Consider the following 16046-nt stretch of genomic DNA (forward strand, 5'->3'; position numbering starts at 1 on the left):
TTTAGTATTATTTATCCGTCTGTATGGTATAACGTGTTGAAACTAGCAGTTAGGACAGCAATTTTAAAAAAGTGCCCGTACTGTATAATCATAGATGGAAGGCGTGCACATACACAGTGATAAGCTGGGCCACACACTTGTGAACTGTGTGTGTGTGTGTGTGTGTGTGTGTGTGTGTGTGTGTGTGTGTGTGTGTGTGTGTGTGTGTGTGTGTGTGTGTGTGTGTGTGTGTGTGTCCTGAGCTCTCACCCCCAGGAGGCTGGCTGTACAGCTGTGCCACAGGTCCAACTGGAAGTACATGAGGCAGCTGGTAGTGGAAAGCTGATTTAATGGTAGGCACAGGCAGACGGTTTTTAGGAAAACACTTCCTCATGATGAGACTCGAAGTGTTGATCAGTGGATCCAGAGTTCGCACCGGCAGACACTCCTAGAAACAAAGCCACAGAAAAATCAGAGAGCAGCTCAGACCGAAACCTGTGTATGTGGGAAGTAGTTCTGTTTTGCATGCTTTAACTTCTTGTCATTCACATGCAATTTTCTTACTCACAGTAGATGTGTTGTAGAGGATCCTCATGCCATCGGCCTCTATGAATGCCTTTCTCCCAAGTTTGATGTTGGTAATATTCCTGAGGCAGACCAGCAGCCCTTTGCGAATCAACATGTGACGATGACGTGCGTCATTGCGATGCCAATCCAGGTACAGAGCCAGCAAGGCGGGCACATGACTGCCGTCCACTGCACGACGAGCGTTAGTTTCTGAAAAGGGAATTGAAACAAGAAGCGAAACCACTGCTACATATCACTTTGCAATTGTGTGGCGGGACAGAAGAAGAAAATGAAAATAAAAGCAGTAATAAGCATATAGTATATAGGAGAAAGTCACGTGACACTAAACTTTAAGTCTATGTGGAATGATCTATTACACTTTGTGCTCCAGAGCAGAAAAGACAATAAGTGAAGTACAGGCAAAGGATTAAACAACACTAATTAAGGACCACTGAGCTGTTTAATGCTACAAACATAAATTACTCACTGGATTTGAGAAGTGCTCCAAGTGCATCCAGAGCTACCCTGTTGATTTAAAAACAAAAAAGATGGGGTCCAACACAACTATGGCCAGAGGCATATGAATGTGGCTGTTTCAGGTCTGCAAAGGAGTCAGCATTGACAGTTAGACACTCACTTGAGCAGGCTGGTGTTCTTCTTGCTGTATGGTGCTATAATCTTGAACATCAGTTCCACTACTCCATTCTTGCCCATAGAAATTGCATTCACCGCTATTACAGTAGAAATCAAAATCAAGCACAACTTAGAAGTAAACACAGCCAGTTCAGTTTAATTATTTTTATCAGCTGCTGTCTGGGACTCTGTAGTATTTTTTGGGACTACTTTGCTTGAACTTCATTAGAGATTATAATATATACTGTGAGAGTTTACGGGGACTTACAGTTGGCCGAATAAACCCTGAGAACCTGCAGGCAGGGCAGAAGGAGTTTGGCATTCTGTAGATTCTGTTTGATCAGGCTGATGGTGACGTTCAGAGCTCCACTCAATCGGGCCTTCACACCAAACTTTCTGTCTGGACACACACAGGGTCCAATGTCCCAGCTCAGTAAATAAACAATAGAAACTTTTGATTTTTCCGTACCTTTCCTCTATTTTTGTTTCTGAACAGAGGACTTGTTATCAGTTTTGCTTGTTGTTGTTTTTCTGCAAATGGCTTAAAGTTTTTTCACTTATCCACTTAACACTGATAGCAAAGGCAGTGAAAACAGAACACTCACAAGGACATCATCGGTGTACAACTTCAACATACGTTTTAAATAAACATTACACATGTGGTGTCAGCAAAAACTTTTCAAAATGTAAACATAACACTCTTCATTTACAAGCATGATGCCCAGAGCAAAACAAAAATAAGACAAAAATACAATCACTGGCTCATCCAGTCTGTGTGTGTGTTGGACTGCGACATTACCTTTTGGGCCAACCTTGGCTAAGAGTGAGTGAAGCTGTAGCATGAGCTCCTCACTGGGAGGCAACTCTTTGCTGGCAGAGGTCAGGATCTGGAATAATATTCCTGTTCCTCCTTTGGACACAAACACTCCCATCCTGCGACCCCTGCCTGAGACAGAAAAGGGTTGAGAGCATGAGAACCACATGAACTAGATACTGTAATTATTAATCCAATCAAAAAGTGTAATTTAACACCATGTAACAATTTATTGGTAACAAAAATCAAAAAGTTCACATGTTTAGCAATTGATTGTGTTGTTAGAGCATGAACAAACTCGGTGAACAAAAAATAGAAGAAAAAAAAAACTCCACTCACCCACAGTCAGCAGCTCACTAAGAATATACAAGATGTTCAGGGTGGTCTGAACATCTCTGCTGTTCTGTAACAGTCACAAATAATACATTAGTTAAAAATTATTTGCACGGTAAATCTGAGAAACTTGTGTAATTACCTTGATGTTACTCTACATAAGTGTGAAATCTAATTCCAAATTGAATTCAGGGAACAAGGTGCTAGAAAATTGAGTCATAATGCAAGTCAGGTTGTGAAAAACTACACACACCCTTACTGCATCTATAGGAATTAAGAGGATAGGTAGCAGCCAGGTGCTTGGTCACAGAATCTCTATAAAAACAGACATTTTTGGCAGTTTGCTGGTCTGGAGTATCCAGCTGTGTGTTTAAAAAAGATGTCAGCAATCATCTTAGAAACGACATTGTTGCTGTCCATCACTCTGGGAAGGGTTACGTGGCCATTTCCAGATAATTAAAAGTCATTTAAAGTCCTTCATTCATCAGTGAGAAAGATTTTTCACAAATGAAAAGCATTCAAAGCAGCTGCCATTTTTCCCAGGAGTGGACGTCCAAGGAGATTCACCTCAAGGTCAGACCATCTAATGCTCAAATGATCTGAGTTGATCTGAATGTGATCTGAACTGTCTCTGCAGGCCTCTGTTAGCACGTTAAATGTTAAAGTTCATAACAGTTCAGCTAGAAAACAGACTGAACAAGTCCAACGTGTTTGGAAGGGTTTCCAGGAGAAAAACCGCTTCTCTTAAAAAAAGGACACAGTAACACTCTTAGGTTAGCAAAGTCACATCTGAACAATCCACAAGACTTTTGGAACAACGTCCTTTGGACAGATGAGACGTAAGCAGAGATGTTTGGCAGTAATGTGCAGCACCATGTTTGGTGAAAACTAAACACAGCATATGAGCACAAACAGGTCATACCAGCTGTTAAACATGGTGATGAAGGGGGTGATGATTTGGACTTGTTTTGCAACCACAGGACCGAAGCACCTTGCAATCATTCCGTGGAACATGAACTCCTCTGTACCAGTACGAAGGATTCTAGAGTCAAATGTAAGGCCATCTCTCTGACAGCTAAAGCTGGCCCAAACTGGATCATGCAACAGGACATTAATCCCAAGCATAACAGCAAATCTACAACAGAATAGCTGAAAAAGAAAAGAGTCAAAGTGCTGTAATGGTCCAAAGTTGAGACCTCAATTTGACTGAACTGCTGTGGCAGGCCCTAAAGAGAGCTATGCATAAACGAATGCAAACAAACCTCAATGACCCAAACCAATGTTGTGAAGAAGAGTGAACCAAAATTCCTCCACAACAACGTGGGAGACAGATAAATTCATACAGAAAACAATTACTTAGTTATTGCTGCTAAAGGTGGTTCTATAAGCTCCTGAATCATGGGATTTACTTAGTTTTTCACACAGTGCTTCTGCATTATGATTTTTTGTTTTTGCAAAATAACAAAGCAACTTTTTTAATGATGTGTTCTGATATGTAAATCCTTAGAACTATATTATATACATGACTGTATGACAGTAATGTATTTTTAAATTATTTTATAATAAATTTCTTAAACATTATTGTTCACTTAGATTGACAAAAAGCTCTCTTCAACAAGTCAGTAACAATTGAAATGCATAAGAACTCAAGTGTTGTTTGTGAACTGACCTCCAGTGAAGCCAGGATGACTTCCATGCCGCTGGAGCCTTTGGACATGACCTCTTTTCCACTCTTCTCTGTAATGCACAGCAAAGTCAACATGAACACAAAAGTGAAGGCTAACAGATTTGCACTGCAATTTTTGATTTTTTTGGAAATCACAATGTAATTTATACTGGAGTATGTAAAAACATCTAGTTTACTCACAGTTAGAAAACTCCTGCAACTCTCAGTGAGTACAAACTGCATCTTTAAGGCACATTTTACAACCATGTCCTCAACCAGTCTTTGTTTATATACTGACCTGCTCAAGAACAGCTGAAAAGGGTGACAAGGTCTTGCAACAACCCCTACTCTTTCTTCATCTTCCCACCTCTTTAAATCCATACCCTATGTTTGTCCTGTTATTTAGGAGCTGACAGATTCCTGACCTCTAAAAAGGACCGTATTGGTCCTGTCCTGAATACAAAGGGATAATCAAGTACAAGTATTCGCCTTTGCAAAATGCTCTCTGTAAACTAACAGCAGAAATTGTAGATGATTACAAATATAGAAATAAATGTCTTGAAATTGTATCTCAAAATGTGATACATACATGCCAAATACTTTGCATATCTGAGGACCCATTCACATATACAAGTGCTCTGGGAAGTAAAGCAGTAACCTCTTGTTTCTGCTATGCCAGACATTTTAAAGCACTTCAACACCAACCCCACTAAAGAGTAATGAAGGGCCACACAAAGGCAACTGTATTGTTTGAATAATGATGATTAGTTTGTTTATATAAGAATCCTATAAAATAAACTGAACTTCGAGACTGAACAATCACCATTCATTTCAACTGTAATTTTTAGGCTGTAACAGCTGACAGTGAAAAATTATCACACATGAACTGAAATGCAATATACCGCAACTCTCACTCTACCCACTCAAAGTAATATACGTGTGTGTGTGTGTGTGTGTGTGTGTGTGTGTGTGTGTGTGTGTGTGTGTGTATATATATATATATATATATATATATATATATATATATATATATAAAAAAAAAACACCCAGCACGCCCCTGCGGGCGGTTTATCCTTCAAGCTCGGGTCCTCTACCAGAGGCCTGGGAGCTTGAGGGTCCTGCGCAGTATCTTAGCTGTTCCCAGGACTGCGCTCTTCTGGACAGAGATCTCCGATGTTATTCCCGGGATCTGCTGGAGCCACTCGCCTAGCTTGGGAGTCACCGCACCTAGTGCTCCGATTACCACGGGGACCACCGTTACCTTCACCCTCCACATCCTCTCGAGCTCTTCTCTGAGCCCTTGGTATTTCTCCAGCTTCTCGTGTTCCTTCTTCCTGATATTGCTGTCATTCGGAACCGCTACATCGATCACTACGGCCGTCTTCTTCTGTTTGTCTACCACCACTATGTCCGGTTGGTTAGCCACCACCATTTTGTCCGTCTGTATCTGGAAGTCCCACAGGATCTTAGCTCGGTCGTTCTCCACCACCCTTGGGGGCATCTCCCATTTTGACCTCGGGACTTCCAGGTTGTACTCAGCACAGATGTTCCTGTACACTATGCCGGCCACTTGGTTATGGCGTTCCATGTATGCCTTGCCTGCTAGCATCTTGCACCCTGCTGTTATGTGCTGGATTGTCTCTGGGGCATCTTTACACAGCCTGCACCTGGGGTCTTGCCTGGTGTGATAGACCCCAGCCTCTATGGATCTTGTGCTCAGAGCTTGTTCTTGTGCTGCCATGATTAGTGCCTCTGTGCTGTCTTTCAGTCCAGCTTTGTCCAGCCACTGGTAGGATTTCTGGATATCAGCCACCTCCTCTATCTGCCGGTGGTACATACCGTGCAGGGGCCTGTCCTTCCATGATGGTTCCTCGTCTCCATCCTCTTTCTTGGGTTTCTGCTGCCTGAGGTATTCACTGAGCACTCGGTCAGTTGGGGCCATCTTCCCAATGTATTCTTGGATGTTCCTTGTCTCATCCTGGACTGTGGTGCTGACACTCACCAGTCCCCGGCCCCCTTCCTTCCGCTTAGCGTACAGCCTCAGGGTGCTGGACTTGGGGTGAAACCCTCCATGCATGGTAAGGAGCTTTCTTGTCTTTATGTCAGTGGCTTCTATCTCCTCCTTTGGCCAGCTTATTACCCCAGCAGGGTACCTGATCACGGGCAGGGCGTATGTGTTGATGGCCCGGATCTTGTTCTTACCATTCAGCTGACTCCTCAGGACTTGCCTGACCCTCTGCAGGTACTTGGTGGTTGCAGCCTTTCTAGCGGCCTCTTCATGGTTCCCATTTGCCTGCGGGATCCCCAAGTACTTGTAACTGTCCTCTATGTCTGCAATGTTGCCTTCTGGTAGTTCAATCCCCTCAGTTCTGACTACCTTCCCTCTCTTTGTTACCATCCGACTACACTTCTCCAGTCCAAACGACATTCCAATGTCATTGCTGTATAGCCTGGTAGTGTGGATCAGTGAATCGATGTCTCGTTCACTCTTGGCATACAGCTTGATGTCATCCATGTACAGGAGGTGGCTGACAACTGCTCCGTTCCGTAGTCGGTATCCGTAGCCAGTCTTGTTAATGATCTCACTGAGGGGGTTCAGGCCTATGCAGAACAGCAGTGGGGACAGAGCATCTCCTTGGTAGATCCCGCACTTGATGGTAACTTGTGCTATGGGCTTGGAGTTGGCCTCTAGTGTTGTACGCCACATCCCCATTGAGTTCCTGATGAAGGCTCTTAGGGTCCCATTGATCTTGTACAATTCTAGGCATTCCAGTATCCAGCTGTGGGGCATTGAGTCATAGGCCTTCTTGTAATCAATCCAGGCAGTGCACAGGTTGGTCAGTCTGGTCTTGCAGTCTCGGCTGATTGTTCTGTCTACCAGTAGCTGGTGTTTTGCGCCTCTGGTATTCTTGCCAATTCCTTTCTGTGTCCCGCTCATGTATTGACCCATGTGCCTGTTCATCTTAGCCGATATGATGCCTGACAGGAGCTTCCATGTAGTACTGAGGCAGGTTATTGGTCGGTAGTTGGAGGGGACCGGTCCCTTCTTGGGGTCCTTGGGGATCAGGACCGTCCGGCCTTCAGTTAGCCATTCCGGGTGTCTCTCGTTAACTAGCAGCTGGTTCATTTGTGCTGCCAGACGCTCGTGGAGTGCAGTCAGCTTCTTCAGCCAGTAGGCGTGAACCATGTCGGGCCCTGGTGCTGTCCAACTCTTCATACTGGAGACCCTTTCTTGGATATCTGCCACTGTGATGGTTACTGGACCCTGTTCAGGGAGGTCGCTGTGGTCTGCCCTCAGATCCACTAGCCACTGAGCATTGCCGTTATGGGTTGCATCCTTCTCCCATATGCTCTTCCAGTATTGCTCCGTCTCCAGCCTTGGTGGTGCTGTTCTCTTATTGTTCCCTTGCCACTGAGAGTACACCTTTGCTGGTTCTGTGGAGAACAGCTGGTTTATTCTCCTGCCTTCTATCTCTCTGGTGTACCTCCTCAAGCGGCTGGCCAAGGCTGTGAGTCTTTGCTTGGCAGTTTCCAAGGCCTCAGGTATGGACAGCTTGCTGTATTTCTTAGGCACCTTATTTGTCGCACCTTTCTGCAACTCCGTTAGTTGGCTAACCTCCCTCCGTGCTACTTTGATCTTGCCCTCTAGCCTCCTTCTCCATGGAGGGTACTGCCCCTTGTGGCTGTTCAACTTGTAGCCAAGCATCTCACTGATCACTGCTGCCGTATTGTAGATCAGCTTGTTAGTGTCGGTAATCGTGGTTGTAGGTATTGCCCGTAGTGCTGCATTAACATCATCTAGCAGACCTTCTGAGGGTACTTCACGTAATCTTGGTAACCTGCTACGGGGGATCCAGGTTTCAAGCTTGGCCATGATCCTATTTTTCAGGTCAGTTCCTCTCGCACTCAACGATCCTTCTCCTATCGCACTTGGGGCTATGTACCCAATCTTGGGTGGGGGTGATGATATCTCCCCCCTGACCTGGCGTCCTGACTCCTCCTTGCCGTAGCATTTGTGTTGTACCTCGTCAATCTCTAGCTGTGAGAGCAGTCCCTTCTTTCGAATGTTGGAACACTGAGCTACTAGTTGTTTCGCCGTCATTGTGGATGTTGGGTATCGAAGAATCCATAGGTCCCTCATCCTGTTCATGTAGCCCCTTCCGCCGGGGTTTTCGTCCCTTGCCCACCGATGCCTTCTTGTTCCAGTAGCCCACTTTTCGTCAGGGTGCCCTGGTTCCTCAACACCTGACGCGGACCTTGTTGATCCGGGCGACGTCCGAGCCGGCATGCCTTCATATTTATCTGTCTCGCTCATGTCTGCGGTAGGCTTGCTTAGCATAGGGGGTCTAGCCTTAGGACCCTTACTGGATACAGACGCCCCAGGCAGGAATCGAACTTGCGATCCTCTGTTCCAAAGGCGTGTAGTTTAACCACTACGCTATCCAGCTATATATATATATATATATATATATATATATTAGGGCTGAACGATATATCGCATTTGCGATAATATCGCGACATGATCAAGTGCAATTTTCTAACCGCAAAGGCTGCGATTATACTGCGATTATAAGGCTGTCCAAATTACTACCATATCCCAGAATTCATAGCGCGGCCCAGCCAAACTCCAGTTTCCAGCAATGGCGGCCGCTACTAAGTTTTTTAAATTACTCATACTAATCTTTCTGGGTCACAAAATAAACTTTTAACATATTTTCAGGCGAGAAAGTAGTTGTGTAAACATCAAATATCTGCTCGGTTTATCAAGATATCCCATATTTGCAAAAGTGCTTCGACGTTTTCAGAGGCGTCTGCTACCCACCAGCTCGACAGCTAGCCGGGAGCTCGAGGATTACTGATGCGGCCGAGAACGGCACAACTCCCGGCACATCATTTTCAGATCACCGCGGAGTTTCGCTGCTCGGGTTAAACGTAATATATAAGTCACTTAGACAACCTAAAAATGTTATTGTTGGGCTTTTTTCAGTGTTTTGTTTGTTCGTGAGTAAATCGGTTTGGCTGAGATTAAAGTTATTAGATTAGATAAAATAAAACTTTATTAATCCCCCGGGTGGGTTCCTCCTTGGTTTTCACACAGCTGACTAAACGTCAAACAGAAAACTTATTAAACAGAAGTATGAGACAGTCGAGAATTTACACCAGTGTCTGGTTATATTTTAGATAGCAAGAAGCAGACGGCCGAGTTTATTAAACTCCACCGAGACAGCGGTGACGCTAATCAGAACTAGCCTTCTGATTAGCTAATCAGAAGGCTAGACCGTCCAATTTCACGCCTTTAAACTTTAAAGGCGTGTTTGTGTGTGTGTTTATACAATTGCTATTATGTTTGCACTTTATGTGTAATGTTACTGACTGCAGAGATCAGTAAGATGTGTGTATTTTTTTATTTATTAGTTTTATTTATTTAATATTATTTTTTAATTGAATGACTGTCTAGTAGTTCACAGATGTCGAAAAACTGAGTGTGGTAAAGCCACTGATTTTTTTTTTATGTATATTTCTGCAATCTGCACATTGTACTGACTTTCATTTTAATGTTTACACCAGGGTTCCTTGTCAGCACTTTATGCTCAGATGTTTGTAAGCTAAAAATAAACTATTGTGTATGTTCAAATATACTGTTGTGATTGAAGAAGTTAAATAAAAATGTCAGTCATCAATTCATGCATCACCTCATGTCATCATAACAGAGGTCTGTCTTCCAGGAAAGAACAGTTTAAAATTAATGTAATATAGTATTGGCCATACTATATGATGTATTGCTTGTCTTTGTTTAATAATACAGAAGACAAAGACCTTAAAAAATAATCGCATATCGCATCGCAATCGCAATATTGGGGCAAAAAAATCGCAATTAGATTATTTTCCATAATCGTTCAGCCCTAAAATATATATATATATATATATATATATATATATATAACAGCTGACAGTGAAAAATTATCACACATGAACTGAAATGCAATATACCGCAACTCTCACTCTACCCACTCAAAGTAATGTACGTGTGTGTGTGTGTGTGTGTGTGTGTATATATATATATATATATATATATAAATAACAGCTGACAGTGAAAAATTATCACACATGAACTGAAATGCAATATACCGCAACTCTCACTCTACCCACTCAAAGTAATATACGTGTGTGTGTGTGTGTGTGTATGTGTATATATATATATATATATATACACATTAAATTTTACTCAAGGTGTTCTGAACTGTACCTGGTGTGTCCAAGGAAACCACAGATTGATGGTGTCTCCTGGTGTAGCGGTACTCCATTTGAGGATAAAAAGTTAAGAAGCTTTACGTGAAACAGTGTCTATTTTCCAAAAGATCCCATTGAGGCTTCCACAGAAGTACTAAAACTGATTCAAAAAGTTTAACTCTTTGACACCTCAAATCATGTGTTGTCAAAGATTGAAAATCAAGGCTTTTCACTAACTCCTCAATTAGTCAGTCCAAGCCTCCTACTTTTCAACCGTACCTCTAACTCTGCCCTCTCAGTCAGGGCTCTCTGAAGCTGGTAATCAGCCCCTCTTCTGCCTTGATACCTGAAACTAATCCACAGACAGCTCCTATAGACATCAGCATAAGACAACTCTGTTTATGCAGAGGGGGTGGATGATACATTACCACCAAATGAAAACAGACACTACAATTCCCACAGGATCCATGCAATACGGAGAAAATTCAAAATTTCATTCATTTTGCAGTAAACCAAATGTCCAAAGGTACAGTATGTGGAGTAATTATCTTCCTTTTCCCTTTTAAAATTATTTCAAGAGATGACATTTTGTCTGCCCTTACAGCACCTGACATTCCCTTGTTCTTTCTCATGGTATTTCTTGACTGCCTCTTAAGCTCCTGAGACCCTGAACTTGAGACAAGAGTACAGCAAAGTCCATCCTGGGGTGTATAGTTACTGCATGCAGGGTTACAGACCTCGGCGCTTCCCTCAAACCGACGTCACACTCATACACATTTCAAGTTGAGACTGCAGGCATGGTGTCACGGACAGCCAAGCAACAGGTGAGAGAGGAACAGCTGATATTGCATGATTGATAGAGTCACAGACAAGCCTTTCCACTGTGCCCATCATTCATGATAGATTAGCTAGGACTTTGCTTTGAAGGAGGAAGCAACAAGTTACGGAAAGACGAAAGGTGAAATTTAAGAAAAGTAAGAGAGAAGAAGTAGCTGGAAATCACATCATGTCATGATTCAGCAGAATTTCTCAAAGGAGGAGGGGACTGACAAGCACTGAAAACCAGTAACTTAAAACTGTGTTACAGGACAACATTAGTTTATTATAATTATTATTATTAGTAGTAGTATTATATAATTATACTACTACTAATATTGTTATTATTATGTTATTATAAGTAAAAACAAACAAAAATCTTGCAAAAATTGATTTTTTTGCAAGATAGCATTATTTGAAGATTGTGGGTTTTTTTTAAAGGTTTATAACTTTACCTTTGTAAAGGTTAGAGGTACGAGTTTCAAATACTAAATGTTGTAAACACAGGATCAAAAGCCTCTGTGAGTTTGTTAATTAAGCAAGTCCTTTAATTTTTAATTGTTACAGCAGCAGAACAATGCTGTTTGTTTTTCGTTTTTGTAATTAGCTCCTTGCTAACAGAGACGCACTCATGTATCAGTGTGTCCGACACCTGGTGTGCCACCACCTTCTGTTATGAGATCTTCGTCTCCATTTTCCTTTCAAGGAGTAATCAGAGAATGGGGGTCACATCTTGACTGTCAACGAACTACTGCATCTCAATTTACACAACAACCACACTTTAAGTTTTCTACGAATTTGGGAATTTTCCCCACAACCTGAAGCTAGGCATCAAGGCATTTGTGAAATGTACAGATGGGTTTGAGAGGAAGAAATGTACTTAATAAATGGACAATAACTCTGATTCTGCTGCATTTGACTGAAATACAAATAAGAGTTCTTTAAAGCTTTCACACAGATCTTTGCCTTTAAGTCTTAAAACAATAACAACCAACTCTTCCACTTGGTCATTATAGTTCCACTGAAAGACTTCGAATGGTACAAACTTAAAAATGATGTACATTTAATAGAAATTAAATGTTCAGAAACTGATTGATTTACAGCAAGAACCAACAGAAACCAATTAAGTCTTAAGATTAAATCCAAACAGTTCCAACAGCTTCTGCTGATAACTTAATCATTTTGCTGCAAACCCTCCATCTGTACAAAGACCAGATGTGTTTGAACACACTCTAAAACTGTGCCCTCTGACACATTAGGCATATCTACTCATTATCATTCCCATCCATGGTTATTGTAATAAAGATTTCTCAGCTAACTGTAGTCATATTGTGCTTTGGCATTGGGCTCATTTTGTGGGATCAGCCAGAGACACTTATTGTGTTAGCACCTTCAATTAAGCTGTTAGTCTTATAAATGTGGGTGCATGCACATTATAAATACATTCAAATACATCTTAAATGCTGTTTAAACTTCATATTTGAGGCCAAACTTTTTCTAGAATTGAAAGAAATGATTGTATCAGTTATGACTGGTGCGTCTATACATACATGACCATTAAAATAAAGGTTAGGGTTGTATCCTCATTCATTTTAAACACGAGCTTTAAAACAGTTGCACAAACAACTGCCCATTAGCAAGACTTGCATCCTGGAACTAAATATACTACTTTGTGGTTGCGTCACTATTCCAACAACTAAAGATGCAGTTTACAGACATGTACTTGTCTGTACACGTTCATACATGTCCAACAGATATACTGAGGATCTTCCAGATAATTACTGGGAGTTTTAAAAAAAGTGATTCCACAGGAACCTTTGACCTCCTAATTCTAAGCATCTTATCGCGAGTCCAAGGGAACATTTGTAGCAAAAATATGGAGGTGATCAAAAACCTCTGATCAATAACGTCGAATACTTGCTTACACAATCCAAACGAATCACTTTGCAAATTGCAAGGAAATGCTGTTTTATAACTTGTTACAGTGCCTGAATATTTTGCAGCTGTTTCCACTGCCAGCAATGCAATTCAAGGCCAGGACTGCTCACTGAGATCGCACTTGGCTCAAGATAACAAAACTATACCGGAGTTCAGGAGATTACATGTATCACTGTGCATGTTTACACACATTCTTACCCTGTGTCTGTATGAGATGAAGGATCTTTGTAGTGACCTGTCTTGCTGTTTCAACATCCCTGACCATGGCCTCACCATTCATCCTTTCCAGTTGGCCCAGGAGCATCACTATCCTGGAGTTACTGGGAACCCTTGTAACAAATAAAATCTGTTTTTACTTTTAGAACAATGCATCCAACAGGATAATTCAGTCGTATGTTTAAAAAAAAAATCAACAAACAACAACAACAACAAAACAACAAAAAACACACACACAGGATGATCAACTCAATTATGGGAAAAGGCTAATGTTATTAATCACAATGTGCAGTTGGCACCGGAAAACAAATGTAAAGCATGATCTAATATGTGCAGTGACCTCATATACTCACACTGAGTCAAGTGTGTCTTTGCCCACTTTTAGAAAGCATCCAATAAAAACAGCCTTTTCCATGTTACTTTTAGCAGTGCCGGTGATTACAAACTGGCAGTCTATGACTATATGACTCTAAAATTCATTTATTAAAGCTTTTCAACAAAGCTGTCTCTTTGTGTTTCACTTCATTTCTGGAGCACTGATCCGTCCTCCTCTTATAATCTTAGCGCAGTAGCACTCAGCTGGAAACTCGAGGTTAGAGGTCCGTTGTTGGTACAGCAACGGCAAATACTGGACAGAGAATCAAGACCCTGATTCTACCCAGGGGAGCAAAAATGTCTTATATGTCCTTATAAAGACAGAGAGACAAGAAAGGAGAGAGACAGAGAAAGTGTATGCTAAATACAGAATAGCAAAAAATGTCAGGAGTGAGAGAAGAATAGAGTATAAACAGAAAAAGGAAAACACAGAACAAAAAATAGAAAGCCTAAATTAACATACTACATTAATCACTATAACGAACACAGACACACACACAAAAAAAGACTTTGGAAAGCCAAAATACACCGAAGGTTTTTCAAAGTATATTGCCTCAGCATTAAGGACAGCTGTTATTTTCAGTCTTGACATATCAAATGGCTGTTTCAAGCAAGGTCCGCTAATTATCTACCAGTCTCAGCTCTGTTGCACAAGAAGAAAAGCAGGGTCAAACCCTTCTGCGAACAGTCTTAACAAGGTAAAACAGAACAAAAGTGGAAGTGCATCATAACACTAAAGGCTCACTGAGACAGAGAGAGAGGGCACGAGAGTGTGAGTGTGAACAGATGGCAGTGACAGAGCAGCTTTCAATCAGAAACACATGCACAAACATCACAAACCCCATGCCTGTTTTTGTTCACATCTGTAATGACATTTTTATTTGCTTTCTGAATGCAAATCAACTCACCCCTTCTCTGTGGCCATTTTGGGCTTGTTCATTTTTACTACATCAACATTTCAAGTCATCTGCAAGTGAAAGAACATGTAGATTAGATATGAAGAGGAAGAGGTTTTCAACACCATTTTAGAAACAAGCATGTCAACCTTTACCCCACTGGACTCCCTCTGTTGCAGCCAGGCTTGCTACTATGCCAAACCATTTCACAGAAAAGTTAAGTGTCCCTGGCTACAGTGTACGCATGCCTCGTGAAGTCACCCCACAGACAAGAAGCTGTCAACTTAGGGGACACACTGAGCAGAGAAGCCATTAGTCTGCAAATATGTAGCTGCTCCGCAGCAGACTAAAAACCTGTCCTCTGTGTATCTGCCCCGCAGTGCATGCTGGGACCACCTGGGGGACACATTACCTCTCAACTGATTTCACACAAAACAAAAGGAGCTGTTCAACTCATCTCAGATATCCACACAAAACAGTCGCAGTCAAGGTAATGTGAGCACAAGGTTTGAAAGCACGTTAAACAAGTCAACTTCGTGCGGTATCATTAACCGAAACGGATGAGCAGGTGAATCCAAGAAGACTGGACGAGTTAGTGTGCTGCACTTTCAAAACAGAAGCATTTATGGGCTGAGATAAGATGGGTCACAAACATGTGTTAGAGCGTGGTCATCACTGGTGCCTAATGCCATTTACTCCATTGTTTTTAAACACAAGGGAGTTTTGTAATAACGTTATAATGTGCTAGAAATGTCCACACTAAAACACTTCATTACTTTAGAATTGAAGGTAAATAAGTAAAAAAACACCTTTACTCCTTAACGAGACTTTTGCAAAGCTTACATGCCCATCACCCGTTTTACCAAAAGGATAGAGCCTTATCTAAGAGTGACAGCACAATCTATGGTCACGCCTTTGTTACAAACGGGCTAAAGAAGAGCAAAGATGAAACTGGAGGTCAGACCATGTACACGTTTAAAATTTGCTCAAGCAGTTATGAAACCTGACATGTTATAGAGGTCAGCTTACACAAGACTGCTGTAAACAAGTCGAAATAACCCTATAGAGCTACTTCACAATCCCCGATCCAAAATCCTTTAAGAAACCAGGGTCATTGCTCTCATTGCACCAGCTCATGGGGGTTGTCATGTTAGCGGGTTATTGGTGAAAAGGCAAACAGCTAGGCAAGCCTCTGTACGGTACATGTTTACAAGATGCTAAGTCAGACAGCCTAGCTGAAGCTGGTGGCAGCTGCACCTGCTGGGCTAGTCACTCATTAAGACTGGCTGTCTGCGCCAGCAGGCTAGCTAACTGAAGAATATGCTAACAAAAACAGCACACAGTAGATGTTAGCTGAAGCAGTGGTTCTTTAGAATAGCAACACAAAAGAGAAGCTGTACAAACCTGTATGAAAAAGGAGCTGTCCCGTTTAGGGTGGAGGAGTAGTTGCGAGATAAGAGGCGACAGCTACTGTGCTCCTGAGCGTTGAAACGCCCTGATGATGATGAGATGAGAACAGACACAACTAGAGGGGGCAGTTAGTGAGCACCGCGAGAGTGGTTACGTCTTTGCGCGTGGTGTA

The 16046-nt window shown here is 41.9% G+C and overlaps 1 protein-coding gene across 5 annotated transcripts in view; it reads right to left on the reverse strand.

Annotated features, from left to right (window-relative positions):
* Positions 1-15962, reverse strand: part of agtpbp1 (ATP/GTP binding carboxypeptidase 1) — a 33389-nt gene extending 17427 nt beyond the window's left edge. For 4 of the 5 annotated variants that reach the window (XM_082554577.1, XM_082554575.1, XM_082554574.1 and 1 more), the window contains exons 1-11: positions 15869-15962; positions 14477-14535; positions 13176-13306; positions 3996-4063; positions 2333-2396; positions 1979-2125; positions 1448-1579; positions 1184-1277; positions 1034-1071; positions 548-756; positions 250-427 (exon numbers count right to left, since the gene is read on the reverse strand). In XM_082554577.1, the coding sequence (XP_082410703.1) occupies positions 250-427; positions 548-756; positions 1034-1071; positions 1184-1277; positions 1448-1579; positions 1979-2125; positions 2333-2396; positions 3996-4063; positions 13176-13306; positions 14477-14508 (1093 nt within the window). In that variant the 5' untranslated portion in view covers positions 14509-14535; positions 15869-15962. Of the gene's footprint in view, positions 1-249; positions 428-547; positions 757-1033; positions 1072-1183; positions 1278-1447; positions 1580-1978; positions 2126-2332; positions 2397-3995; positions 4064-10239; positions 11322-13175; positions 13307-14476; positions 14536-15868 lie in introns of those variants that run through there. The other variant, XM_082554576.1, reaches the window with a different exon arrangement.
* Between the last annotated feature and the right edge of the window lie 84 nt (positions 15963-16046).

This window comes from Aulonocara stuartgranti (assembly GCF_965226115.1).
Source record: "Aulonocara stuartgranti genome assembly, chromosome: 12".
Classification (NCBI taxonomy): Eukaryota; Metazoa; Chordata; class Actinopteri; order Cichliformes; family Cichlidae; genus Aulonocara; species Aulonocara stuartgranti.